This window comes from Trichechus manatus, unplaced genomic scaffold (genome assembly GCF_000243295.1).
Source record: "Trichechus manatus latirostris isolate Lorelei unplaced genomic scaffold, TriManLat1.0 scaffold00128, whole genome shotgun sequence".
Lineage (NCBI taxonomy): Eukaryota > Metazoa > Chordata > Mammalia > Sirenia > Trichechidae > Trichechus > Trichechus manatus.
In genome coordinates this window covers 522,584-548,313 of record NW_004444064.1, presented here as the reverse complement: position 1 = coordinate 548,313, position 25,730 = coordinate 522,584, and the positions used below count along the sequence as shown (strand labels likewise).

Below are 25,730 nucleotides of genomic sequence, written 5' to 3'. Positions count from 1 at the left end.
CCTCCATCCCCGTGTCCTGTCACCTCCCCTCCTCCATCCCCGCCCGTGTCCTGTCACCTTCCCTCCATCCCCCGTTGAGTCCTGTCACCTCCCCGACCCCCAGCTGAGTCCTGTCATCCTCCCCTCCATCCCCGGCCGTGTCCTCTCATCTCCATACCCAGTCGTGTCCATCTATGGCCTTGGGCTGCCCCCATAGGGCTCCTGTCTCCTCCTCACACTGTCAGGCCCCTTGGTCACCTGCCCTGCATGTGGACATGACGCCCTTCGGCGTCACTCCCCTCCCCTGCCCTCCTTCCAAAGTCCCCATGTTTCTATTGTGTGGGTGATGAAGATTTTAGCCCCTTTGTCATTGAGTGTGTGCGCTCCCAGCCCTGCTGTCCTTCTAGTTCAATTCCTGCTGGGTCTCCCCCCTCAGCCACCATGTTCTCAAATCTTTCCCTTGTACTCTCCGCCACTGCACGGGGCACCTGTCATTTGGTATATAAATAGGCCATAAGGCTCAGCCTAGGGGAGGAACCAGGGTTGTTTGCCCAAAGAATAAAGACTGAGACCAGACCCTGGGTACAAAAACCATTAGGTTCTGGTACCGGGTCACCAGGAGAGAAAAAAAAACTAGCATATTCTAGTGCATACCTTATTGGGGTTTACAGCAATAGCTCGTCTGTGCCTCAGGGGAAACCCAAGGGGTGGGTGCTGGAATCGGGGCCTAGGTAATGGGTGGGGAAACAGAGGTACGGCAGGGGGCCTGCACACCCAGCTCCTGGCCCAGACACTGGGTTGAGCTTTCCTCTTCCCTTTGTGGGGGCTCCTCCCGTCCAGACCAGACGGACCCCAGTTCTAGTGAAGGAGGACTTGGAGAAGGCTGTGTAGTCCCTCTTTATAGACTGTACTCTCATTAGGGGAGGAATAGTCAGTAGAGTTGAGTCTGGAAAACGACTCAGACAACCACCTTAACTGTGGTGTACCTGCCAGTCTGAATTCCTTCAGAAAAAGCGTGAGCACGTGTGTTGTAGCAGATGCGGCTTCTGTCACTGGACTTGTGACTCAGTAGACACTGTGGGCCTGGAGGAGGAAGAGCTTCAGTTACTGGGGTGATTTCTTAGTGAGTTTTTCTATCAGATTTCCTTCTGGAAAGAGATTAGTCAGCGCTATGGAGAAACCTGTTAAAGTGGGAAGCATTTGCACCTGCAGCCTCTTCTTTATAATGTTTGACAAGCAAAGAGTGTCGCTTGGGTGTCATTTATGGGAAGGTCAGACTGAATCAGGTATAACGCCCACCCTCTGAACAGGGCTGGGCATGAGGTGGAGGCCGCAGAAGGTGTATGACTTGGACCTTCAGGACGTCCTGAGGGAGATCATCTCCCACTGCGCACGTAACCCGCCTCTCTCTCCCAGGAGAACAAGGGATCTGTGGAGATCATGAGGAAGGACCTGAATGACGCTCGAGATCTGCACGGCCAGGCGGAATCAGCAGCTGCTGTGTGGAAGGCAAGTGGTTGACCAGTTTGCACCCTCAGGTCTGAGTGAAATCGGAAACATCTGCACCCTTCCTGGCGCATGCTGCTCACGTGACTCTGGACAAAGGGAAAGTGGATTAAGCAAAGCAGGCTGACCGAACTGATGGGCAGCCGCTTGGCTTGGTCGACTGGAGGAGGCTGTTTTGAATCAGTATTTTTCTAGGGATTTTTGTGGGTATTTCACAAATATAATTTAGCCTCAGTGTTTGGGGATTCTCTTTTTTTCTCCATGGTTTATGTGTATGGGTGTTTTGCTACATCCAGCATCCTTTTTGGTAAATAACCCTTTGAAATACTCTTGATTTTGATCTGAAGGCAGCACAGTTATTTCTGCTCAGTGACCGTGTTGGAAGGACTTTATAAGCGTGGCTTTCTTGTGGTGCTTTGTGGCGGTGCTTTCCACAACAGCGTATAAAATGTAACGGTTACTAGAATTATTTTAGATGACTCGTTGACAAAATTACAAATTAGTTTAAACTTTTATTTCCTTTTCTTCCATGTAGTAAAATTTGTACTGGTTCCTCAGGCTTTCGTAACTTCCCTATCAGCCCTTTTTCAACATATAAAAGCGGGGTGCTTGTCAGAGCTGGAGAAGCTCTCTGCTTGTGAAGCCTGCACTGCCCAGGTAAAAGCCACTAGTCCCAGCCCAGGGGGCAGTCCTCTGTCCTCTAGCTCCCAGCCCGGCCCTGGCCCCCACTCCCCGGAGTCCTGAAGCGCATGCCTTACGCAGACAGCCACAGAGGTGGTAAATTGGAAACTTGGTGCAAATCAGGCCCCAGCAGCACGGTCCACCCTTGGTGAACTGCTCTTAGATTCTCTCCTCTGATAAGCACAGTGGTGTGAACTGAGGCCAAATGATACTGAGGCTTTGGAGCCCTCCAGCTTTTCCAGTATCCCTGTGTGCCCCCCTCCCTGAGTACCGTTTTTGTCCACAAATTTTAGCAGATAGGTGCCTTCGATAAAACCTTTTTATTTTGGGTAGAGACACTTAAGATGAAAGAGGCCTTCTAAACTGAAAGGACCGAGTTTGTGGTGTGCCATGTCTGCCCACGAGCAGGGGCCCCTGAAGGTACTTTGAACCGAGGAGCCTGGGCAGGAATCCCGCTGTGGTTTGTTTTCTGTGTCGGTGACAAAAGGTGGTCCTTCTTACCCTTGCTGTCACCATCACTGTGTGGCCCAAAGAACTCAGTGACAACCTGGGAAATTCAGAGTCTCAGCCCACCGTTCTTTCCTTTTTCTCTCGGTTAAGTATTTGTTGAAGACCGGCCAAAAGGCTGAGTGGAAAGTCTGAATGTTTTCGTTAAAGGCTAGCATGAAGGTTTTGGGGTTCAGATAAGAATGGTGGGAAGGCCATTAGAGAGACGGGCGTGTATGTTAACCTGGCAGCAACGCCCGGGGGACGTTTGTCTTTCCCCTCGTCTGTAGGAGTGGAGGGCAGACAGGGTCTTTGTCAATACCCAGGGCTCACAGCAGTCACCAGCGGAAGACCACACCCACGCTGTACGAGCAGGTGGGAAACGCTGTACTCACGCAGAGAAGAGGCAGCGGGAGATCAGCATCACCAGCAGGCACTGATCCCCCGTGGCCAGCAGGCTCGTCCCGCACGTGGCCAGTGCAGGGCAGGCGTTCTCCATTCACCCCATTTGTGCCGTAGTCCAGAGAGCCTCTTGCCTCCCCGCCAGGAACAGAGGTAGAAGCAGGGTTGGCCAGATGCCACATGGTGCCCACACATGTGAAGGAGACAGAGGAAGTTACTGTGCCCAGAACAGGGGAAGGCTTCTCTGATAAGGAGAAGGAACTGCGAGAGAGAGAGAGTGACCCAGTTCCCAGCCTCCTTATCAAAGAATGTTCTGGGCCCAAGGCCTTTACTTAGACGGCCTGGATGGGAGGGTAGAGGCAGACCGTTCCCCCAGCAGTCTCCAGGTAGAGCTGAGTGCTTTACAGCAAGCATTCTTCTCTTCTGCCAGAGACGAGGGCATCAGTAGCAGGGAGGGTGTACCCAGGACAGGGTGGGGAGCGTGTGGATGTGCCCGCTCGGAGACACCAGCGTCCTTCCCTAACTGCCCGTGCGTAGGGCCACGTGATGGACCGCAGGAAGAAGGCACTGACTGACTATAAGAAGCTGCGCGCCTTTTTTGTCGAGGAGGAAGAGCATTTCCTACAGGAGGCGGAGAAGGCGGAGGAGCCGCCGGAGGACGAGGGTGCCGATCCAGCCGAGAGGTTCAGGACCCTGCTGCAGGCGGTCTCGGAGCTGGAGAAGAAGCACCGCGACCTGGGCCTCAGCATGCTGCTGCAGGTGCGTGCTGCACCCTCCTTGCTTGAGCCCCTCGTCTCGGGGGGGTGTTTCTACTTGCTTGTGCTGATGAGGCAGCGACTGCAAAGGGTTGAAGAGATTTGCTTGCGTTCTCAAGAAATGCCTAATCTCCGAGATTGTCAGATCAGAGCGTAGATAGGAGAAACAGGAGGAAGCATGTTAGCAAAGTCATTTACCGAAAGAAGAGGCTTTAAAATACTGCGTGACTTCTATTTACTGTAGCCTTTTGGGACTGAATTTCAGGAGTGGGTGATCCAGGAGAGATACTTGGAAGAATTTTAATCCGAGGAGCATGGTGTCCTAGGCTTCCAAGTGGGAAGGGAAGTTTGATGAAGGGAGATTGTACCCCTGATGCTGAAGCAGCGTGACACCTTGGCCCCTCACCCTGGGGTCCTGAGGACAAGAGCTATGGTCATGGGCTGAACGAGCACCTGAGGCACCCGCTTAGGAGTGCAGTGGGTCACCACCTCTTGGTGGCTGTGTCCCGTGGCCATCTGGCTCTCATGCCGGATGTTCTCTTCACACTTTCTGACCCAATTCCGTGCCTCAAACTCAAGACCTACGACCAACTGATTCTGTGCTTTTTTTGTCATATATGATCCTGGAATCAGCAACTCCCAGTCCTTCCCTTTTCCTGTCTGATAGGTTTCCTTTTCACCCCTAGCAACACTGGCCAACGGAATCAGCTCTAAGCAATTCAGCCGCTCACGGCCGTTGTGGGTTACGAGGCCTCTGGAAGAGATTTGGGGGTTGGTGTCGTTTCTTTGGGTTCTGATGTTTATAGACATGGCACCCAGGAAGTGCTGGTGCTGGAAATCCCTGAACATGTTTGTCTCTCTCTTTTCTCCCCTGTGTAGTGATGGCGCTGGCCCAGCAGGAGGGATCCCTCCTGGAGCTTGAGGCAGAAGAAAGTGCTTCTACACGCTGGCTTACAGGCCCTCCCTCTGCCCTTCCTCGAGGCCTCCTTCCAGGCCTCTGGCCGTTCTGCATCCCAGGGCCCTTTCTATCTGAACCATTAACATGTAGACATTGAAAAGCACCTGTAGGTGCCCCTGCCATTGGTTGTTCAAGATAATAATTTTCATCCAAGTGTTCGTTTTCCATTTTCTTTGAGGTGTTAATGTTTTTGAGACTGCAAACATTTTTATAGTAGAGGCTTCTCACAGGGAGACTTTAGCCCGGTTGTATTCCATCTCTTCATAAAACTCCTGTCGCTGATATATAGCTTTCCTCAGAAATTTGTCTGGAGTCTCAGTTGCCCACGGTGATGGTCTGGTTACTAGATGGTCTAGATTCTTGTGCTTTGGGACATTTCTCTCAGATGCCAAGGGAACCAGGTGCTGTACCTTTTCAATGAGGCTTAAGGCAGGGTTGTCCTACTGGACATTGGTACCCTCGCCCAGAGATCACTTGGCAGATGCGTAAGGCACATCAGTTAAGGCTAAATTTGGGGTTAGCTTCCAGGAGGAGTCATTGCAAAGGGGGCATCATGACTCCTGGGTGGGGAGGAGGGAGGCATTTGAGCTACCACTTGGGTCACTGCCTGTGTTTGGGGCTCAGGCCTTTTACCATCAGCAAAGGGCTTGTCTGCCTTCCACTGTCACTCTGGCTGCCAGTCCCCCTGACAGTGTGCGCTCACAGAAAGATGCACCTACAGGGCGGAGTCCACAGAAATGTCTCCGCAGGCTTCCTTGTGGGCCCAGAGACAGCCTGGACCCACCTCCGTGTCAGCAGCAGGAAGCCCTGAGGCTCCTCTGAGCTTCGGCCAGGGCTCTTGTAACACTGCTGCCTCATCTTCATTGTTTTGTGAGCAGAACCCAACTTTTCAGGAAAAAGAAAGAAAGGGAAGGAGGAGCGGGGAGCAGGGGTGAGGGAGGGGGGAAGAACAGTGTTTTGCCCCTCATCCGGGGGGTGCCTCCCCAAGGTGCGCCTGCTGGGAGTTGTGCAGCTATCCTCGTCCGTCCTGCCTCTTCTCGGTGGGCTCGTGTTACCTGTTGCCGTTCTTGCCTGACTTGCCCTTCTCTCTTCTTCACTGTCCTGTCATGCCTTGAGCCGAATGGGACATTTTTCGGGCTGTGAGGAAGCAGTGCTGGGCTGGCAGCAGTCTGAGGCCGCCAGGCCCTGGGCAGGCAGCCCATCTCCAGACCATGACAGCTCTGAGGAGCTCACGGGTCTCCAGGCCTCACCGTGGTATTTCATCTCACGGTAGCCCACCGCCCTTTACTGCTCTTAGTTCCTGTGACAATTGCTTTAGCAGGATGTGTGATTCAGTGGTAGAGCAGCGCCTGCGGCTTCAGTGTGCGTAGAGTAGTCTGAGTTAGGAGGACACAGCTCGTAATAGACGGCAGTGAGAGGTGAGCATGTGGATGCACATAAACATTCCGAGTTGTCTGGGTAGAGCGCCTGAATTCCAGCCTCGACATACGACAGGATACTGCCGTCGGCTTCCAGGGGTAGCAGCTTACTCGTTAATTAGATGCCTGTTGTCGTGAGGGGCGAGGACTTCCTCCTGGTGCCGTTGCTCCACAAGAAGCAGGTGACACCACTGTCTTCCTTCCTCGAGCCGCAGAGAGCCTCAGATGTGATGGCTTGAGGAGTCTGGGCAACGACCTCAGCACCCCTGAGGGCCCGTGTGGGTGGGTGTTGGGATTTCCACACTGTACGATTCTGCGTAACGGTGAACACGTTCAGCTGAGCTGTAACAGCGAATACTGTAAGAGGTCGTGATTGTGAATGGCGGCTTACAGGAGGGCATGACAGCGGCATTGTAGCGAGTCCTTAGCCCATCAGGCACGTGTCCCAGCCGCGTGCAGTCACGTCGGCGTGCAGCCGTTGAACGCTGGGGCAGGACAGTCAGAAGCCGTGCGCGTGCTGCGTGGGCGCAGGCGGTGGTGCAGATGTCCTGGCCAGCAGGTGTTGGTGAGTTGGTGGATGGCTGCAGAGAAGACTGCCAGGGGCGTGCCTCTGAGCTTTGTGTCCGTGCACATTCACTCTGGAAACCGGTTTTGGTAAGAAGTGAGCTGTCGTCAGGGGGGCCCGTTTGTGTATCAAGCTTTTCATACCGATGACGCGTGGCATTTTTCTCGTGCACCCAAGCAGCGTGTTGTCATCCTGCCATTAGAGGCACGCCTGCCTGGTGCCCGGGCAGGCTCTCATGTGGTGGCGAATGAAGTTGCGTTTGCTTCAGCCTGTTTGCTTTTGTTCCCTCCTTCCGCTCTGTGTCAGCCTGGCCTCCCTCCCTCTGTGCCCCTTCTGAGGGCCGTGAACAATACAAGATGGGTCCTGTCTGCAGAGGACTCTGGGAGAGAGCCAGAGTACCTGACCAGGTGGCAACCTGGGCCAGGAAGAAAACACACCAGACACCCGAGTCTGTGGTAACATCAGTTGGAAGCCACTCACTAGTACAAACCAACCCCATCCGTCATAGATGAGACATTTTTTTTCTGAGTTCCCCTACATGTATCCTTGCACGTAAGCACTAAGTATATAAACCCGCACCCCATACTGCCTTGTGTGGACCTCTACCTGGGTGACTCCGTGCTTCGACTGTCCATCCTGAGAATCTTGGCTCCAACCTCTGTAAGTTCCCTAATAAAGCTAGATCTGATCCATCTAGCTTTCTCTGCCTCTTTTTTGGAATCTGGCCTGTACCCCTCAGCCACTCCTGCCACTGGTCCTACGGGGGGTGACACCCCAACAGGGTGTTTATGCAGGTGCTGCTGTGCCCTGCACGAAGGTGGCTTCTGTAGCTCCTGCTCTTTTCTAGAAGGTGGGAAAGCTGCAACAGCTACATCCAGATCTCACGACAGCCCCAGCAGACTATGACCTTGGACAAGCCAATGTCATCCCTAGCAGTGGTCAGCCTTAGAGGAGCCCAGAGCACCTTTGTCCCTGTTCCACCAGGCAGTGGGTGGTGGAAGAGGGTGTAGGGGCCCATCTGTTAAATAGGAGGAGCTTTTTCTCCAACAGTGTAAGGATCCTGGGAACTCTCCCAACACTGCAGGCCTTTGACTTTATCTTAATATTAGAGCAGTTTTGGAGAATTGCAAATTAAAGCATCAATGAAATAACTACTTTAGCTCTTTTAGACTGACTGAAATTAGATAATGCCAAGTGTTAGTAAGGATGTAGCATTAGATGAACTCTTAGATACTATGAAGGGGGAGTAAACTGGTGCAGCCATTTGGAGAACAGTCGGGTCAAATATATGTGTGAGTCAGACCAACTGTGAAGTTAGAGGAAACGCAGACACAAGACTGCCCTCACTTCTGACACCACTGTAAGTTCAGGGAGTTCCCAAAACCACCCCCAGTTTTGATCATTTGCTAAGAGAGCTTATTGAAAGCTGTGGTACTCATGGTTATGGTTTATTATAGGAAAAGGTACAAATTAAAACCAGTCAAAGGAACAGACACACAGGGCAGAGTACTAAATGTGGAATACAGAAGTGCTAAACACGGAGCTCCCAGTTGTCCTCTCCCTGTTGAGTCAGGGCAATGTTATTTTCCAGAAATTGATATGTGACAATACGCTGGAGTATTGCCAACCACGAAGGCTCGCTCAACTGAGTCTCAGTGCCCAGCATCTTTATTGGGGCCCCATCACGCAGGAAGGTTGACTTTCCACTCGGCTGATCTCAGTTTCTAGCCCCTCAGGAAGTTGAGCTGCGTGACCCAAAGTCCCCACCCTAAATCACACTGTTACCATCTCGTATGGCCAGCTCCCACCCTAAATCATATTGTCACTATCTGGCTTGACCCAAGGTCCCCCAACAAATCACTTTGTTAGATTATTCACTGTGACCTACGAACCCCAGGCAAGCAAAGCCATATCAGGTGTGACATTCCAAGGTCTTAGAGATCACCTCTGAGAACTGAGGGCAAAGAGCAGACCTCTTTTTGGGCAACTACACAATATGCATACCCTGCGATGTAGCAATTCCTCTTTTGGAACTGGTATGCCAAAAAGATTCTAATACAGTTCCTTGAGGAGACATGCACAAGGATGGTTACTGAATCATTGTTGGAGAACTGAATTAAGAAGTTGGAGGCAACATGGGTCCCCATGACTGAGGGAATAGAAAGGGAAATATGGAGACGATGCAGCAGAACTAGTTTTGTTACAAGATGTGCACGAGACTAGATGTACACATACGACATGTGCCAGAAAGCTCCGGGAAGAGGTCAGTCTGCTGATGAATTCCTAGAATGCAGATGCAACTTCTTCCAGAGGGTGCGGGCAGGCAGAGGGGCTGTTGTCAGTCTTAAGGACAGGGACTAACAAGGACCTCTTATGAAAACCTGTGGATCAACTGCCTACTGCCATTGATGGTAAGATGTCCCTCAGCTCTTTCTCTGATGGGAAATTAGAGCCACAGAACATGAGGAAGAAATACCCAGAGCTGCTGAAGGTGTTCATTGAAAAAGATGACATCATTTATCTTCCACTAGCAGAGAGGCTGTGGACCATTGGTGTTTCAAATGGTTTCCACAGATGAGATGTTTAAGCTTAGAAAAAACACCTCTTCTACTCAACCAATAGTCCCAGGGACAGGGTTAATAAAGAGACACAGAGGAGTAGAAGGTATTTGCCATGTCTAAAACCCACGTGGCTAATGCCTAGACTATGCAAGGAACTCCTGCAGTTCAGGAACAAGAAGCAACTGGAATGAAAAAAATAAAACAGGCGAAGGGTATGAGCAAGCAATTGCAAAAGGCTTAGAAGCCTAAGAAGAGATACTCAAACTCATCAGTTTTGGGCACAATGAAAATTACACACCCATAAAAGTAATGTCTTTGCACTGTTAGATTGGTGGAGAGGGGAAAGCTGTCTCCTGCCCCTCTCCTACACCATGGCTGAAGGTCCCCATTGTAAGTCACATTGTTAAATTATCTATTCATATTGCACTGTTGGTGGCTACAGACTAGTACAGCGTTCTGGAGCACCATCTGGCAGGCTTCGTTAAGGGCTTAATGACCCTATGACCCAGCAGTTGCACTCCTGAGTAACAGATTCCAAAGAAATTCTCTCCTTGGGCCATAAGGAGATGTAACGTTGGGTGTTTCACTTGGAGGATCAGAAGGTAAAATGGGGGGTGAGGTGGGGTGTAGACCACATAGTACTTACTCTGCAGCCCTTAGGGACAGATAATATTGACACGCAGCAACATGCAGGCATGATGCTGAGTCACAAAATTAAGAAACAAAGTGAAGTATAAAACATAGAACCATTTACCTAAATTCAAAATATATGTACATAGAAGAAAAATTTGTGATCTGCAATAACTCTTCAAAAAAACAAAACCGAAATGGATCCCATTGAATAGTTGCCTATGAGGCAGAGAATGGAGAAAAGGACTGGGGGATGAGGGCAAAGGGAGTAACAACCAACAGGAAGGACAACAGCAAAGGTGACAGACACCCAGAGGATTGCAGATGGGAAAGAGAAGGAGCAGGGGAGCTGTCCAGCTGCTGATTCAGTCCCTCCTGAGGCAGCCCTAGTTCAGGACGTCTCGTGTAAGAAAATGAGCTTTCCTGATCATTTCAGTCACTTTGTTTGGGTTTTTGGTAACTAGTGGCTAAAACTGGCGCAAATGTTAAGTGCTCGACTACTAGCCAAAAGGTTGGCAGTTCAAACTCACTCAGGCGCCACGAAAGACAAGCCTGGTGATCTGCTTCTGAAAGGTCACGGCCTTGAAAACCCAATGGAGCGCAGTCCCGCTCTGCACATGTGGCATCACCATGAGCTGGAATCGACTTGAAGGCAATGGGTTTGGTTTATTTATTCATTTATTATGCATACTGGAGAAGGTTGGGAACCATTGAAACAAATGAAAAAAGAATGCTTTCATTATTATAACATGCAAACAACCTAACTCAGTCTTAAAAACTCAGAATGGATCTCTCTGGCAGTGTTACATTGGATTTCACGTGAGCTTACGATTAACCTTCATTTTGAGACTTCTTATGAGGCTGTGCTCTGTCACCTCAGAATATTTTCTTCAATTTCTTTCTCAGTATTAAAGACCGTGGCTGTGAAATGATTCCCAGTAACAATAGCTTTGAAACCCTTTTGCCCTGGACCTCTCTCCAAGTTCCCTCAAGTGTACAAACAGTGTAAGCAGCCTTACCTACCCACAGCAGGTCTAAAGACCTGTCTCAGCATGCTCTTAACATTTTTTTCAGGAGAAAGCTGGTGCACAGAAGGGGATTAGAGGCGACAAAAATAACTAAGTAACTGTCAAAATTACTCTGAAAATAAGCTTTTAAGGTTTGCCAGAGGAAGCAGATGTCCCAGATCCCCGCCCCTCCTCACCTTCATTCCACAAATCAGATTACTCAGACAATGCATATCTGAGGTACTTTGTTTCTTAATGGGAATCTTTTCCAACTTGGAGATAGATACTTTGAGACAAAGATTATTTAAAGTCTTTTTTTGGAAAAATACTTTTGGACTCACGTTTTATTAAACCTCCATCCATGAAGAGAGGAATGTGCAAGTAATTTATATTTTACAAATAAACATTGGAAGTATTTATACTATTTAAAAATGAAGAACTCTCAATTAAAACAATGTCATCAATAGAAGTAAACCAGAATTAAACTTTCACAAGACACTGTTGTTGTTAGCTGCTGTCAAGTTGATTCCAACTCATGGCGACCCCATGCGTGCAGAGTAGAACTGCTCCATAGGGATTCAAGGCTGGGACCCTTCAGAAGCAGATCGCCAGGCCTGTCTTCCGAGCTGCCTCTGGGTGGGTTCAAACTGCCAACCTAGCAGTTGAATGCTTCACTTGTGCCACCCAGGGACCTTCACATGACACTCCCGTTACCTGTGGCCATCAAGTGGATTCCGACTCTTAGTAAGGACAGAGTAGAACTGCCCCATAGGGTTTCCAAGGAGCGGCTGGTGGATTCAAACTGCTGACCTTTTGGTTAGCAGGCGAGCTCTTAATGGCTGTGCCACCAGGGCTCCCACAGGACACTAGCTATCTCTAAAGTCTTGTTTATTTACAGATAAGAGTTGGCAGATTTGAAAAAACTCAACAGAAAACTGAGCAAGATGGAATTCAAGACCGCTAGAAGTACGTATCTCCTACTGGACAAGAGAACAAGACTATCCATTTGTAAAAGTTTTCATTTCCACAGCTTGGATCAGCCATTGAATTAGTTATGACTAAAAATGGCGCTGCTTCTTTGCAAGCGCAACTTCTCCCTTTCTTTCTGAGATTCCTTTCTTTTGTTATTTCTAAAGTTTTCCATTCTCCAGGCCTGGCTCAGGAATCACACTCATTAGCCTTTCACTGGTTAGCTGCGGATCCTTCTCCTCCACTCTCAGTTGGAGCCAGCTCCCTGACCGAGGTTCGCAGGTGAAGTACCTGTGTTAACTGAGGCTCTCCGGACTGCAGTGTCAGGCTGACGCAGCAAGGATTTCTGTTTTAGGAATTAAGGTCAGGTTGGGAAAGGTAAGGAAACCCTGGTGGCACGGTGATTAAGAGTTCGGCTGCTAACCAAAAGGTTGGCAGTTCGAATCCACGGGGTGCTCCTTGGAAACACTGTATGGCAGTTCTACTTTGTCCTATAGGGTTGCTGAATCGGAATCAACAACGGGTTTGGGTTTTTTTTGTTTTGTTTTGGGAAAGGTTACCCCATCTCAGGGTCGCTGACTTCTAGGTTGGTATTTTTGGGGGCTATCTGAAGATCCTCTTAACCTGACAGAGGACGGTCCATGTCCTTTTCAACAATTCCAGCTTTCAGATCATCACCAGACTTCTTCAAAAAGCATCTGGGAATCGCCACCTAACGTCTCTCCCAATCTCCCCGGGTAACATCAGTCTCCTTTGTGCAGTTTCTGCAGTGAACAGTACTGAGTCCTAACAGTACCAGAACAGAACGAGACCGAGGGAGTGATGCAGCGCCCGGGACTGCGAGGGTCCAAGGAGAGCCCCGCGCTGCCCAGGGTGGGCGGAGATCCGAGGCAAGCTGGCCTCAGAGAACGGTCAGAAACACTAAATACACACAATTGTAGCGACCAAATGAAAATGGGTGGCAACACTTAAGTGTCACCAGGGAACCCAGCTGAGTGTCCAAAAATGACAACGATCTTGATTTCTTTCAGTGCTGCACAGACATTGCCCCTCCAGGGGCTTCGCTCTGGCCACCCCGTCCCGGCCGCGGGGGCGGGTCCACGTCTCGGGACTGCGCTGGTTCTGAGCCAGGCGTTCGAGCCCAGACCCACCAGAACTGCGACAGTGACCCGGCAGCTTTTCGCCTATTGTATTCAGGGCCATTAGCCTTTAAGAAACTAAACCTCAACACAAACTCAATGAAAAACTGAGCATGAATTGGGGGCCTAAAAAAAAAATGTGGCACCTACAACCCCTAACCTGAAAGATTAATTCCTCTGCCTTCAAACCACCAGGGTCGATAGGGCGATTCTCGCACATGCAGGGAAGCGACTAATCCCAAACACGACCCATCACGGTCATTTTCAAGGACACCTGCCCCTAAGGGCACACGCAGAAAGACACCACACTTTTGTCAGTGCTTGCTGCGCGCACAGGGCCGTATGTAAATGACGTGACTTTCAGGGTCGTTTCTGATTGGCAAAACCTCAGGCCTCGTCACCAATAGAAGCAGCCAATGAGGTACAAGGATGCAAAGTGCCTCTGTCCCACTGGCGACTGCTGCAGGCATGGCAGCGCCCAATGGCAGGGCTTGGAGCGCGCACTCTACATTGCTTATAAAACCCCACGCCTCGGTGGAGCAAGTCTTTTAGACCACGCCGTTTAGACGCCATGTCCGGGCGAGGAAAGCAGGGAGGCAAGGCGCGCGCCAAGGCCAAAAGTCGCTCCTCCCGTGCGGGGCTGCAGTTCCCAGTGGGGCGCGTCTACCGTCTCCTCCGCAAAGGCAACTACTCGGAGCGCGTCGGGGCCGGCGCGCCCGTGTACCTGGCGGCCGTGCTCGAGTACCTGACGGCCGAGATCCTGGAGCTGGCGGGCAACGCGGCCCGCGACAACAAGAAGACGCGCATCATCCCGCGCCACCTGCAGCTGGCCATCCGCAACGACGAGGAGCTCAACAAGCTGCTGGGCCGCGTGACTATCGCGCAGGGCGGCGTCCTGCCCAACATCCAGGCGGTTCTGCTGCCCAAGAAGACCGAGAGCCACCACAAGGCCAAGGGCAAGTGAGGCGGCTCACCGGCCGCCCGGGCTCCCGGCCCCAGAAACCAAAGGCTCTTTTCAGAGCCACTCAAATTGCCAGGAGAAGAGCTGGTGATTTTTTTTCTTTTTCCTGTCTTTATGCTGTCTTTGCACTGAAGAGAGTGAGCGCAGATGGCTACGTGACTGAAGTTGCTTTCGCTCTAAATAGCCTAGGCCAATCAACGTTGGCGTAACGCAAGCAATTTCGATTGGGTCCACAGTGCCCTCTGGTTTCGTGGACCCGGGTGGATGGGGGGTAGTGGGGTGAATAAGGTGGTTATACTGGGGTACTTAAATTGCCGTTGAAGGGATGCCTCCCTCACCCCCAATTGTAGCCTGAACGTTGCTGCCCAGACCAGAGGTCATGTGGTAGGAAAGATCTTGGCTCAGGGCTTGTTTCTGCCGGGGGTCTCCCTCCTCCTGGTTCACTTAGGCCTCTGCCCCCAAGTCTAGGATATAAACCCTGCCTTTCTTTTTTAACAGCTGCCAGTGGGGTCTACTTCCCACTCACAGCCCCCCCGCCCCAATGTGTGTCAGAGTAGAACCGTGCACCACAGGGCTGGTTTTTCTGAGGTAGATCAATAGGCCTTCATCTCAAGGCATCTCTGGGTGGACTCGAACTTACAACCTTTCAGTTAGCAGCCCATGTCCCCGTGGCATTGTAAGCCGCGCAACTCAGAACCCTCCTAATCAAGCAGATCTCGATCCTTTGAAGCGCCAGTGGCCTCTGTGAAGTCTGGCAGCACTGACACCCTCCGCCACCCCTCCTTAGACGAGTTCCATCCGGGAATCTCAAGTCCACTGCCTCTGCAGTCGGTGAGTCCTGGTTGGGATGAGGGAGACAAAGTCCAGGGAAGAGAGAAGTTCGGCAGAAAACTTCCAGCTTCCAGGATGATTTTTGTGTGCAGAAAGGTCGTAACTTTTTAGCAGGAACCCAGGTGGCCTCCTTTGCTGCTAACCCCAGGCGCCAGACAAGCAGATCTGAGCTTTCCCCCAGAATCTTCCCTTCATTTGGGATCCGTGTCGGGCAGTTCTGAACTTGAACAGCGGATGAAAGGTCTCCAGGTACGTGTTAGTCCGGGTTGAGAGTCAGCTAAGAAACCTCGGAACACAGAGCAACTGGGCTGCCTGCAGAAAAGCCTTTCAGAGAAGTTTAGGGTTCCATTCCTCCTGCTTGCTCCTTGTCTCCCAGCTCTCCACTGAGACACCCCTTCTGCGTTGTACAGGTGGGTCCCTAGGCCAGAGACTTTCTGAAAGGTTTATTGACCTGGGTCATAGCTGCTGGACTGCCTTGCCCAGGTAGGTTTCGGCTAACTTTTTTTTAAAATAAACAGCTACTTGTTTTTTTTTTTTCTATGGCTTTTTCTTTCTTTTTTAAAATTTTTATTTTAGGAGTCCCTGGGTGGCACAAATGGTTAAATGCTAGACCACTAACTGAACGGCTGGCGGTTCAAACCCACTCCGAGGCGCCTCAGAAGATAGGCCTGGCGATTTGTTTCCGAAAGGTCACAGCGTTGAAAACCCTGTGGGGCAGTTCTGCTGTACACACACGGGGCTGCCATGAGTTGGAATCCGCTGGGTGGCAACTGACAACAGCCACATGACTTTTTCTGCCATTGGCCCTGGCTGTGCTTTGTTACCCACATAGTGTGAGAAGAATGATGCTTTCCCTCTGAATTGCATCTCGTTGTTATCAGAACACTTCCACAAATAGGATTTATTTGTGCTTCCAAAGGCACTGTTGGAAGTGACATTTCCACCCATTTTACAGAAGTGGAAATTGGAGCTCAGAGATACTGCTTGACTTGCCAGAGCGGCAGATCCTGATGCCCAGCTGCTGTCGATGAGGCCTGAGTTTGTTTCACTGATAACAGTCGCTACACTGGGCCAGGTGCGGTGCTAGGCGTTCATAGGCACAAACACTCCCTTACGCTCTAGGGCACGCTGGACCATTGGACCAGTTTTAATGATGAGAGCCTGAGGCTGAGGGGTAAGTTGCCCCCAAGGCCACACAGCTGGATGGAGCTGGGGCAGCCGTTGGGCTCTGGCTTCCTGAGTTGAGACTCTGCCTTTTTGTTTTGTTGCCAGATGCTTCACATCTCATTTTTAAAAATTATGCTAGTTATATATGGAATGTCCCTAAATTTATAAAATTATTTTAAATTCCACATAAGGTATCATACTGTGTTTTCTTTAAAAATATGCGACATTGTTTTCTACCAAAGAGAATGTAAGCTGCAGCAGCCTATCATAGCGCCTTCAAAGAAGTGGCAAAAAGGTGTGTTTTTTGGGTTTTTTTACGTTTGATCATTTGAACGCTATTTTTAACTGTGAACATTTTGCTTTGAACACGAATTGGGCTGATGAACGGACAGAAGTGGGAAGGCAGCAGATGGGTGACTGAGAAATAGACATTGCAAGGGGAAATAAAAAATTCCAAGACTGAAAAATATATATATATATATATATATCTCCGTAACAAATCATTTGCCATCTCAACATTCTTCAGTGTTCAGTGACCTTAACGTAGGTTCATCATGCTGTTCAACTGTCACACTTACTGTCCCCACATTTTTCCATCACCCTTAACAGAAGCTCAGTGTCCCCTAAGCATTGAGCCCTCCTTTCCACCTCCTCCTGCCTGTCCCTGGTAGGAGACCCTCCTGACCACTGGGCTACAGCAAAGCTGCGTGCTCCCGCTGTGCAGGACAGTGACTCTGGTGGGGCCCTTCCCACGGCCCTGACGTTCCAGGCGGTGCCCAGAGCTCTTCCTTGTCCACAGGTCACTCCGGTTTCCTTAAAATGTTGGGTTTGGATCAGATGACCTCTCAGGCAGGGGTTCTTAACCTGGATTAAATCAGATTGTCTGTGAACCTGGATGGAAAAAAATACATCTTTATTTTAATAATAAGGTACAGTTAAGTACTTCAATACTAGCTGAAAGGTTGGCTGTTCAAACCCACCCAGAGGCACCTTGGAAGACAGCCCTGGCGATCTGCTTCCGAGAGGTCACAGCCTTGAAAGCCCTATGGCGCAGTTCTGTTCTGCACACTTGGGGTCGCCCTGAGTCAGAATTGAGTCCACGGCAACTGAGAACACTGAGGTAAAATAACCTCTTTTTTGATACTAATTCCCGGCATCCAAAGTGTGGTCTGAAGACCAGCAGAATCAGCATCACCCAGGCTCTTGTTAGAAATGCAAGATCCGGGACCCACTCTAGACCCACTGAATCCGAATCTTCATTTTAACACAGTCCCTGGGGTTTGCCTGCAAATTCAGCTCTGAGAAGCACTGGGCTCACTCATTCTGAGCCGTCGGTTAATTCAGCAGCAGGAGCGGCCGCAAAGGCGTTTTGGTCAAGCCCCAGAGTTCAGTGGATAGTTTCTCCCTATGGTTCACATTTGGCTTTTTCGTCTACCTGCATTGACACTTCTGCTTTTCTGCGTGTGTGTGTTTAACCTGAGTTTTACTATTGAGGATCCTCACCTACTGTTTGTGCAGCACTGGAAGAAATCACGATCATTGTCATTTTTGGACACTCAGCTGGGTTCCCTGGTGACACTCAACTGTTGCCACCCATTTTCATTTGGTCGCTACAATTGTGTGTATTTTAGTGTTTCTGACCGTTCTCTGAGGCCAGCTTGCCTCGGATCTCCGCCCACCCTGGGCAGCGCAGGGCTCTCCTTGGACCCTCGCAGTCCCAGGTGCTGCATCACTCCCTCGGTCTCGTTCTGTTCTGGTACTGTTAGGACTCAGTACTGTTCACTGCAGAAACTGCACAAAGGAGACTGATGTTACCCGGGGAGACTGGGAGAGACGTTAGGTGGTGATTCCCAGATGCTTTTTGAAGAAGAAGTCTGGTGATGATCTGAAAGCTGGAATTGTTGAAAAGGACATGGACTGTCCTCTGTCAGAAGTGGTTATGGGTCCCAGAGTAGATTTTGACAAGAGAGTGGTAATCCATAGGACCGGAGCTAGGCTGGACACTGGTGTGCCAGAAGGCCCCTGAAACACAAGTGCACAAAGTCACAGAGGTCTGGGCATCAGAGGACTACAACTTCTGACAGGCTCGTGTCTTACAAGTCCAGGGAGAAGCACTTTGCAGATAGGTCAAGTGTGATTGGATGAATCGTGGTGGCATCTGAAGTTCAGCCACTTGGTGGGAATGGCCAGCTGGTGGGTCTGAAGATAAACCACCCAAGAAGACAGCTCAGTTGGGAAGGTGCAGGGCAGGCAGACGTGGGCGAGGAGACTGCTGAACTGGGGCACATCCGGCAGTGGGAATGCAGAAGAGCACCACGTGGAAGGTGGCAGGGGAAGAGCCACCCCAGGCACGGCAGATGGTGAATGAGGGGAGGCTTGGCTGGGGAGCCCAAAGGCTGCGTGGAATAAGGCATTTATGGTCAACTGCCCTTTCTGTACATATCTTCAAGCTTATCTCTGGAGTGTGTAATTGCCCTAATATGTGCTTTTTGACTGAGATAAAATTCACATAAAATAAACCATTTAAAAGTGAACAATGCAGTGGCATTCCGGTGTTGTGCAAACACCACCTCTATCTAGTTGAAAACATTTTCATCACCGCGGAAGGAAACTCTGTCCCCATTAACACGTTGCTCCTCATTCCTTTAACCACCACCCCCCCACCCAAGCCCCTGGCAACCCACCAATCTATGTTTTGTCTCTATGGATTTGTTTATTCTGGACATTTCATATAAATGGAATCATATAATATGTGGCCTTATGTGATTATCATTTCTTTCACTGAGCATAATGTATATGAGATTCATCCATGTTGTAGCATGTATCAGTACTCCTTCCCTTTTTAATGGCTGAGTAATATTTCATTGTATGTGTATATCACATTTTCTTTATCCATTTTCCTGCTGACAGATGTTTGGGCCATTTCTACCTTTTGGCTACTGTGAATACAGCTGCTGTGAACATTGGTGTTCAGGTTTTTGTGTGAATACCTGTTTTCAATCTTAGAATTGGAATTGCTAGGTCATATGGTAATTCTGTGTTTAACTTTTGGAGGAACCTGTTGTAATAAACAAAAAGCTATAATTGAGGTGCCCATATAATTTATTTTCCCAATTGGGACATTTTTGAGACTGAAAAGCAGTACAATTAGTAATGATTAATAATTTTAAACATTAATAACTAATGGTAACTATTAATAATACAATGAATAACCATCAAGTAACTAATAATTGATCACAAGGGGACAACCTGCATGAACGGGACCATACCAGTAAGAATCAGATCTAAATCCCCCAGCTATAACCCTCTCCAGCCTTCCGACTTGGCTGTCTACAAGGACAGGTTTAAAAGATCCAGCCAGGGTCTCTTTCGGAAAATCTGTGAAATTTTCTGCAACATGTTCATTAAGGAAAAAAAAAAAAGAGCCTTGACCCACTCTAACCAGCACCGCTCAACAGCAGCCCAGGACCCTGGTCAGTGAAGACGGGTGCCGGGCGGCCTTCACCAGCTCTTCTAACTGCAGCACGGCTGCTCATGCTTGAGTTTCATGGCTTCGCTTAAATTTCCTGACCGTCCCAGGCCTCTGTGAGGGGCAGAAAACAATTTGCCCTTTGGTCTTGGTTCCTGAGAGCCAGACCACCCACAGCTGAGGCTAATGACTGAGGACGACCAGACCAAGGGGGACCACCTGGTGGGCCAATGTTGACTAGCCTCAGGGAGCATGGTGTAATCTATCATGGTTAAGTGGGGAGGCCAGCAAGAGCCCTGAACAGTAGCTCAGCTGAGCTTCCTAGTTGGCAAGAACATCTGTTCTTGGGAGGGTTGTGGGTCTCTTGGGCCTTGGAAGCTCAGTGCTGGGATCCCTCAGACCTCACCCTAGGCACGTCTTCATTTGTATCCTTTTGGGTTGTAGTAAATCTGGAGTCCTAAGTATCATATACTCTCTGTGTGAGTTTGTGAGTCATTGCAGCAAATTCTCAAACCCAAAGAAGCTGAAAGAGCCAACTGGGCTGGCATCTGACTGTTCGGTGTCTGAAGGCTCGTGTCCTTTGAGCTTGCGAGCTCTGACCCAGCTCCAGGTGGCTAGGGTCAGAGAGAATGCTGTTTGGGCCGCTGGTGACAAGGATGAAGTGGGAAGGTGAGGACTGGATCAGTCTCCACATTTTGGGGATGGGTTTCACGCTGATCCTTACCACGCAGCTGGCAACGAAAGTGGGCCCCTTCCTTAGTGCATCCCCTTATCAGAGGACTCCAGTTAATACTCTGCCCAGCACCTATTTCCAGGTGTCACTTTTCATGTTTTTCCCCTGGCTCCCACTAGAAAGGGAGATCTGTGAGGACAGGAACCTTGTCATCTTAACAACTGAGTTCTCACCTAGAACAGTGCTTGGGGTCTCGGTGCTTAGTAAATATTTGTGGGAGGTGTTTTATTACTGAATATTGAGGTGAGTTTTCTTATTCATTACTGAATCACTGGTGCCTAAAAATGGTGATCAATAAACATTTGTTGAATCAATAAATACATTTTCTGGAAGTGATGGGGAACGGTGGAAAAAGAATCCAGGGAGAGATCTCATTAGATTTGCATTTGATCAGGAACACTGGTGGCCATGTGGAGATAGAACTGAGTAGGGGTAAGGCTGGATTAGCAATATTCTGTATCCCGGGAACTGAGCACATTACCACCCAAACCAAAATCTGGATTCTGCTGGCAAGAAACAAGTGGAAAATGATGTTGACAGTAGAGGTGGGGGAACGTGTTTGAGCAGGCGGAAGTAAACCTTAACCCTTGGGATCTGGAGGCAGGAATTTCATACTTGCTTCCCACAGTCAGGAACACCTGGGTGGTACAAATGGTTAATGCATTTGATGCTAACCACAAGTTTGGAGGTTGGAGTCCACCCAGAGGCACCTCAGAAGAAAAGTCTGGTGATTTACTTCTGAAAAATAAGCCATTGAAAACACATGGGGTCATCATGAGTCCGAGTCGACTCGGCTACTAGTATTGGTACTGGCGGTTAAGGCAAAAAGAGGGGTGATCCATATATTCTGGAGTCATGCTGAAACAGATAAGCTAACTTTCTGGCACACTGGCAAGGAAGTCTCATGCATAAAACTTAGTGCCAAATAAAACAAAAGTGTCCCCAAACTAGGAGATGGACAAACTGTCTTTTGCACCTGGGTTGGAAGCTTGACAAAGATCAGTGGCAGCCATCTGGTTAGAGTCCGCTCATACCCTGCAGGTGAGGCGGATGGAGGACAGCATTGTGGTCTCCTGTGTTGACGGGGCGTTCCCAGCACTGCCGCTGAGCACGGAAACCCACACTTGGCTTCTCAGAACTTCGCTGCAGGTTTCCTCCTAACAACTGAAAGGAAGAAGATATTTTTCTCTCTCTCCATATGAAACAAAGCTGCATTTTTTATTTGATTTGCTGTTTCTGTTTCCTTTCTTTTTTTAAATTGGTTCTTTTTGTAAGCATTCTGTTTCCCAGCTGTACATCACGCCTGCATTTCATTCCCTTCTGCTTTGGCACAAGCATGCTCACCTTTCTGCTTGACTTGCTGGCACGGTGGTAATCTCGTTTACATGGGCAAATTAGCAGGGTCACACATTAACAGGAACTATGACATTAATTCAACACGACAACTGTTGTCCCATTTGTGGACAATTACAATGTGCACCATGACTATCCCAGTAATCACAAAGCTGAAAAATTGTTTCCTATTTCACTATGTGTTTGACAGATCAAGAAATGGTAGGAAGCTAGAAACAATAAAAATTGAGGTATTTTTTTCCAGAGCTCTGCTCCAAATAGCTGGAAAATGGAAGACGGCTTTTAATTTGCTGCCGAGTGGAAGAAGTAATTATGCAAATCAGGTCTACAGCTAACTAACCGAAACTAAACCCATTGAATTGATTTCAACTCATAGTGACCCTGTAGGGCAGAATAGGACTGCCTCTTAGGGTTTCCAGGGAGCTGCTGGTGGATTTGAACTGCCAACCTTTTTGTTAGCAGCCACAGCTCTTAACCACTATGACACCAGGGCTCCCAGATAACTAAAGGGTCAGGGAATCCCTACATTGCTCAGTAAATTGATTTTTTAGGAAGTCTTGAAAAGCAGGCTGACTGCTCACCTGCCCTTGGTTGCTTCTTGGATTTCTGCTCAGAGCAGAGGAGAAGGAGCCCAAGAGCTCGCAGACAAGGAAGGTCCCTGGGCACTCAGGCTTCCCACCAGGCTCAGCCCCACCCACTGCAGGTGTCCCTGCTCTGTGCTCTGCACTCACTCTGAGTGGGAGCTGCGGAAGCATAAATCCTCATCCAATCTTAGTGTAACGGGGGAGGGATGAAAGTCGGCTTTGCTCAGCAGCGGGCAGAGTTTAAAAGCCATTTACCTGCCATTGTGCGATATCAGGTGGAGCGTGGAGCTTCCACGGTTCAGAAAAAGGCAGCTGGCTCGTTTCTAGAAATATCAGGGGAGATTTTAGTGAAGAATAAGAGAACTGTGTGTTGATAAAGGGAGGGGGAAGGGAAGAGGGTCTCAGGAATAAAGAACAGCACAGGCCTATTTCCAAGTACTTGCTTCCTACGTAATATTAACCCAATCGAATCCCACCATCCAGGGCACCTCTGGTGACATGAACGCTCTGGATCACCCTCATTCCTGCTGGCAAAGAAGAATCTGTACAACTCACTTGATTTTTCTTATAGGTGCTGTGCATCAGTTTTCCCTGTGTTGCTCTTTCTGCTTTCTCACTTGGCAGTGTCTCCAAGCATATTTCAAACGCTTAGAACACACAGCCATCCATACACACCACCACCTGACCCAGGATGGCGTGCTCTTAAGGGTGGGCCTTTGTACAGGGAAACAGCAGAGATTCTCAGGCCAGAGACTTTGCAAAGATATCTCAGCAAAGGGAAATGTCCCCTGAATTGCCCTTTCCCTCCTATACCTGACTGTGGGTGGGTACCCGCTAACGTGGAGACTCATAACCCCCCTATAGGACAGAGTAGAACTGCCGCATAAGGTTTCCACGGCCCTGATCTTTACAAAAGCAGACTGCCACATCTTGCTCACGCCCAGCAGCTGGTGGGTTCCAACTGCTAACCTTTCTGTTAGCAGCCTAGCCCTTAACCACTGACCACAAGGGCTCTTAAGAGTAGATACAGCTGAGAGCCCGATTTCAGACGTTCTGTGGCCGGTTTTACCTCCCCTTCTGCTTGCTAGCTGTTGGAGAAACCTCATCCTTTGCTTGCAAGGACCAGTGAACACAAACCTGGGGTCACTGGTCAAACGTTTTCCTGTTTTGCAAAACCTCTGCTGCTGTGGCCTAAAAAAAGATGCTCTTTTCGAACCTCTGAAGTCAAGGATAACCCAGCCTATGTCTCCTTCACTACACTTCTGGAGTTAAGGTCTCTTTTGGGTCTGTATATCGCGCACAAATATCCCAATAAATTGTGACTTTTTCTTACTCGCGCATTTATAATTCCTCCGCCAATCCAGGTGATTTGGCTTCCCTGACTCGAAGCAAGACTTGCGGTTATTGAAATGAAAGATGGTGTCGAGACCGAACTAATTTGCTCATCTTTTTTTTTTTCATTTTCACAGAAAATAAGTGCTTTGTGCTTATTCCACTATAGCTAGACTTCGCCTGCCTTGCACCCTCGCGACCCCACCCCCACATCCTCTCGATTGTGATTTACATTGCAACACGTTTCTCATTAGTGACTTTCAGGTGGTTGGGTCTCAGTGCTATATATACGCTTATAAACCAAAACCAAACCCGTTGCCGACTCCATTCCGACTCACAGCGACCCGAGAGAGCAGAACCGCGCCCGGAGGATTTCAAGGAGCGGCTGGTGGATTCGACCTGCTGAGCTTTCAGTTACTAGCTGAATGCTCAATCACTGTGCCACCAGGGCTCCGTATATATATATATATATGTATAGTTTCCCCCTTTCAACATACTCCTAAGGGCAAGAGACTTTTTTGTGTAAAACTTATTTGAAATGGTAAGCTAGCTCTAAACAGAGCCTTTGGGTTTGATTTTTGCTCCTCAGACTCGGTTTAGATAAACTCATGGGCTTTACTTGCCCTGGACAGCGGTGGCGGCTCTCCGCCTCCTGGGTCACGACGCGCAGCAGCTTTTTGGGTTCCTCGTCGTTGCGAGAAGCCGGGCTGCCGAACCCGGGATCCCACCGCCCGCCATCAGGGACCGCACCACCGGCTCCGCGCTGCTGCGGCCAACACGGCTTTCTCCCGGCTTCCGCGTCCGCAGTTAAACGGCTGCCATTTTGGTTGTTGAAATAAAATCTGAAACCTCATTTCCCGCTTTCGTGGTTTACTGTGGTTATAGAAACCAGAATTTAATTGGTTAATCCAAAATCTGGTTCACCAATGCAAGCCCGTTTCGGTATGATTATCTGCAGCAGCGACACCTCAATCTGGTCAATAGCTCAACACACAAAAAGAACCGAGCGGCCGGCTGAAGGCAGGCGAGAACTGCGGATCGTTTACGAAAAAACTCGAGTCGGATAAAATGTTTAGATGAAAAATAAGAACAAAAAGATATTAAAACATTTTACTGTAAAAAAACACTTTTTGTAAGCCGAAGCCAGCTCACCAGGCCGAAATCAACTAACAGTCAGTGGATAAACAAAATCTACCAAGCATTAAAACAAATCACGGTTGGTTTTGCAACACGAACAGCAAACGAATACATGGAAACTTCCATATTGGGGGCGCCTCCTCCCCTGGAAGCATTACAGCTCCTTCGTGACCAGAGAGTGGCCCTGAAAAGGGCCTTTTTAAGCGACTGCTCCGTGGACCGGGCAGCTGGCCGGCTCAGCCGCCGAAGCCGTAGAGCGTACGGCCCTGGCGCTTTAGGGCGTAGACTACGTCCATGGCCGTCACCGTCTTGCGCTTGGCGTGCTCCGTGTAAGTCACGGCGTCCCGAATCACGTTCTCCAAAAACACCTTGAGGACGCCGCGCGTCTCCTCGTAAATGAGACCAGAAATGCGCTTAACGCCGCCGCGGCGCGCCAGGCGACGGATAGCCGGCTTTGTGATGCCCTGGATGTTATCCCTCAGCACCTTTCTGTGGCGCTTGGCACCACCTTTCCCCAAACCTTTACCACCCTTCCCACGACCAGACATTCTCACGGACTAACTAACGAAACAAACCAAAGGGAGGGGCGCTCGTTTAGCCTTTATAAGCAGCTATCGGACCGAATTGAAAACCATCAATGCTAGGTCCGATATTTGTTGGCGCCTTAAATTGGACGCCCTCTCTGGAGAAAAAGTGTACTACAGCGTATTCTTTGCTTTTAGAGTTACACTTTACATCCAGATTTAGAAAAATAATAAACGTGCACTGGAAAACTATATGGACTATAAAAAATGAAAATCAACATAGTTTGTGCTCAAATTTAACGTCACATTTTAATTTTAAGATGAAATAATACTCTTATTTTTGTCGGCCATCATCTTTTATTAACGAATAACTTTCTAAAGCCAGGGAGGATCAGGCAAACAATCAACAGATCCCGCGTTCTTTAACAAATGCTCCCGGTCCCAGGAAGGGGGAAGCAAAGCCATCACTAGAATATATTGTCTTAAGTGCAACAGCAGAGGTGTGCGCAGGATGTCACTGGAGCACGGAAGGAGGGGTCCAGTTTAAGGTCCAAGCCTACCTTGAGAGAGTAAAGTTGGAAGA

The 25,730-nt window shown here is 49.3% G+C and overlaps 3 protein-coding genes across 3 annotated transcripts in view; 2 read left to right on the top strand and 1 right to left on the bottom strand.

The window, feature by feature from the left end:
- The window catches only part of RNF187 (ring finger protein 187), a 25,358-nt gene extending 17,912 nt beyond the window's left edge, over positions 1–7,446 (top strand). The window contains exons 4-7 of the mRNA XM_023739098.1: positions 1,290–1,320; positions 1,396–1,488; positions 3,592–3,813; positions 4,689–7,446. Coding sequence (XP_023594866.1) covers positions 1,290–1,320; positions 1,396–1,488; positions 3,592–3,813; positions 4,689–4,691 — 349 coding nt within the window. The 3' untranslated portion in view covers positions 4,692–7,446. The remainder of the gene's footprint in view (positions 1–1,289; positions 1,321–1,395; positions 1,489–3,591; positions 3,814–4,688) is intronic.
- A 5,636-nt stretch (positions 7,447–13,082) lies between these two features.
- LOC101343723 (histone H2A type 3-like) lies at positions 13,083–15,426 on the top strand. Its single transcript, XM_023739039.1, has one exon. The coding sequence runs from the start codon at positions 13,628–13,630 to the stop codon at positions 14,018–14,020; it is 393 nt and encodes a 130-aa protein (XP_023594807.1). The 5' UTR covers positions 13,083–13,627; the 3' UTR covers positions 14,021–15,426.
- An 8,526-nt stretch (positions 15,427–23,952) lies between these two features.
- Positions 23,953–25,193, bottom strand: LOC101358177 (histone H4). Its single transcript, XM_023739038.1, has one exon. It carries the CDS (start codon positions 25,169–25,171, stop codon positions 24,860–24,862), a length of 312 nt encoding a protein of 103 aa, XP_023594806.1. The 5' UTR covers positions 25,172–25,193; the 3' UTR covers positions 23,953–24,859.
- Positions 25,194–25,730: the final 537 nt, after the last annotated feature.

Bases quoted from the DNA above. Each gene is read 5' to 3' on its own strand.
- LOC101343723 (XM_023739039.1), top strand. From the start codon at position 13,628: ATGTCCGGGCGAGGAAAGCAGGGAGGCAAGGCGCGCGCCAAGGCCAAA.
- LOC101358177 (XM_023739038.1), bottom strand. From the start codon at position 25,171: ATGTCTGGTCGTGGGAAGGGTGGTAAAGGTTTGGGGAAAGGTGGTGCC.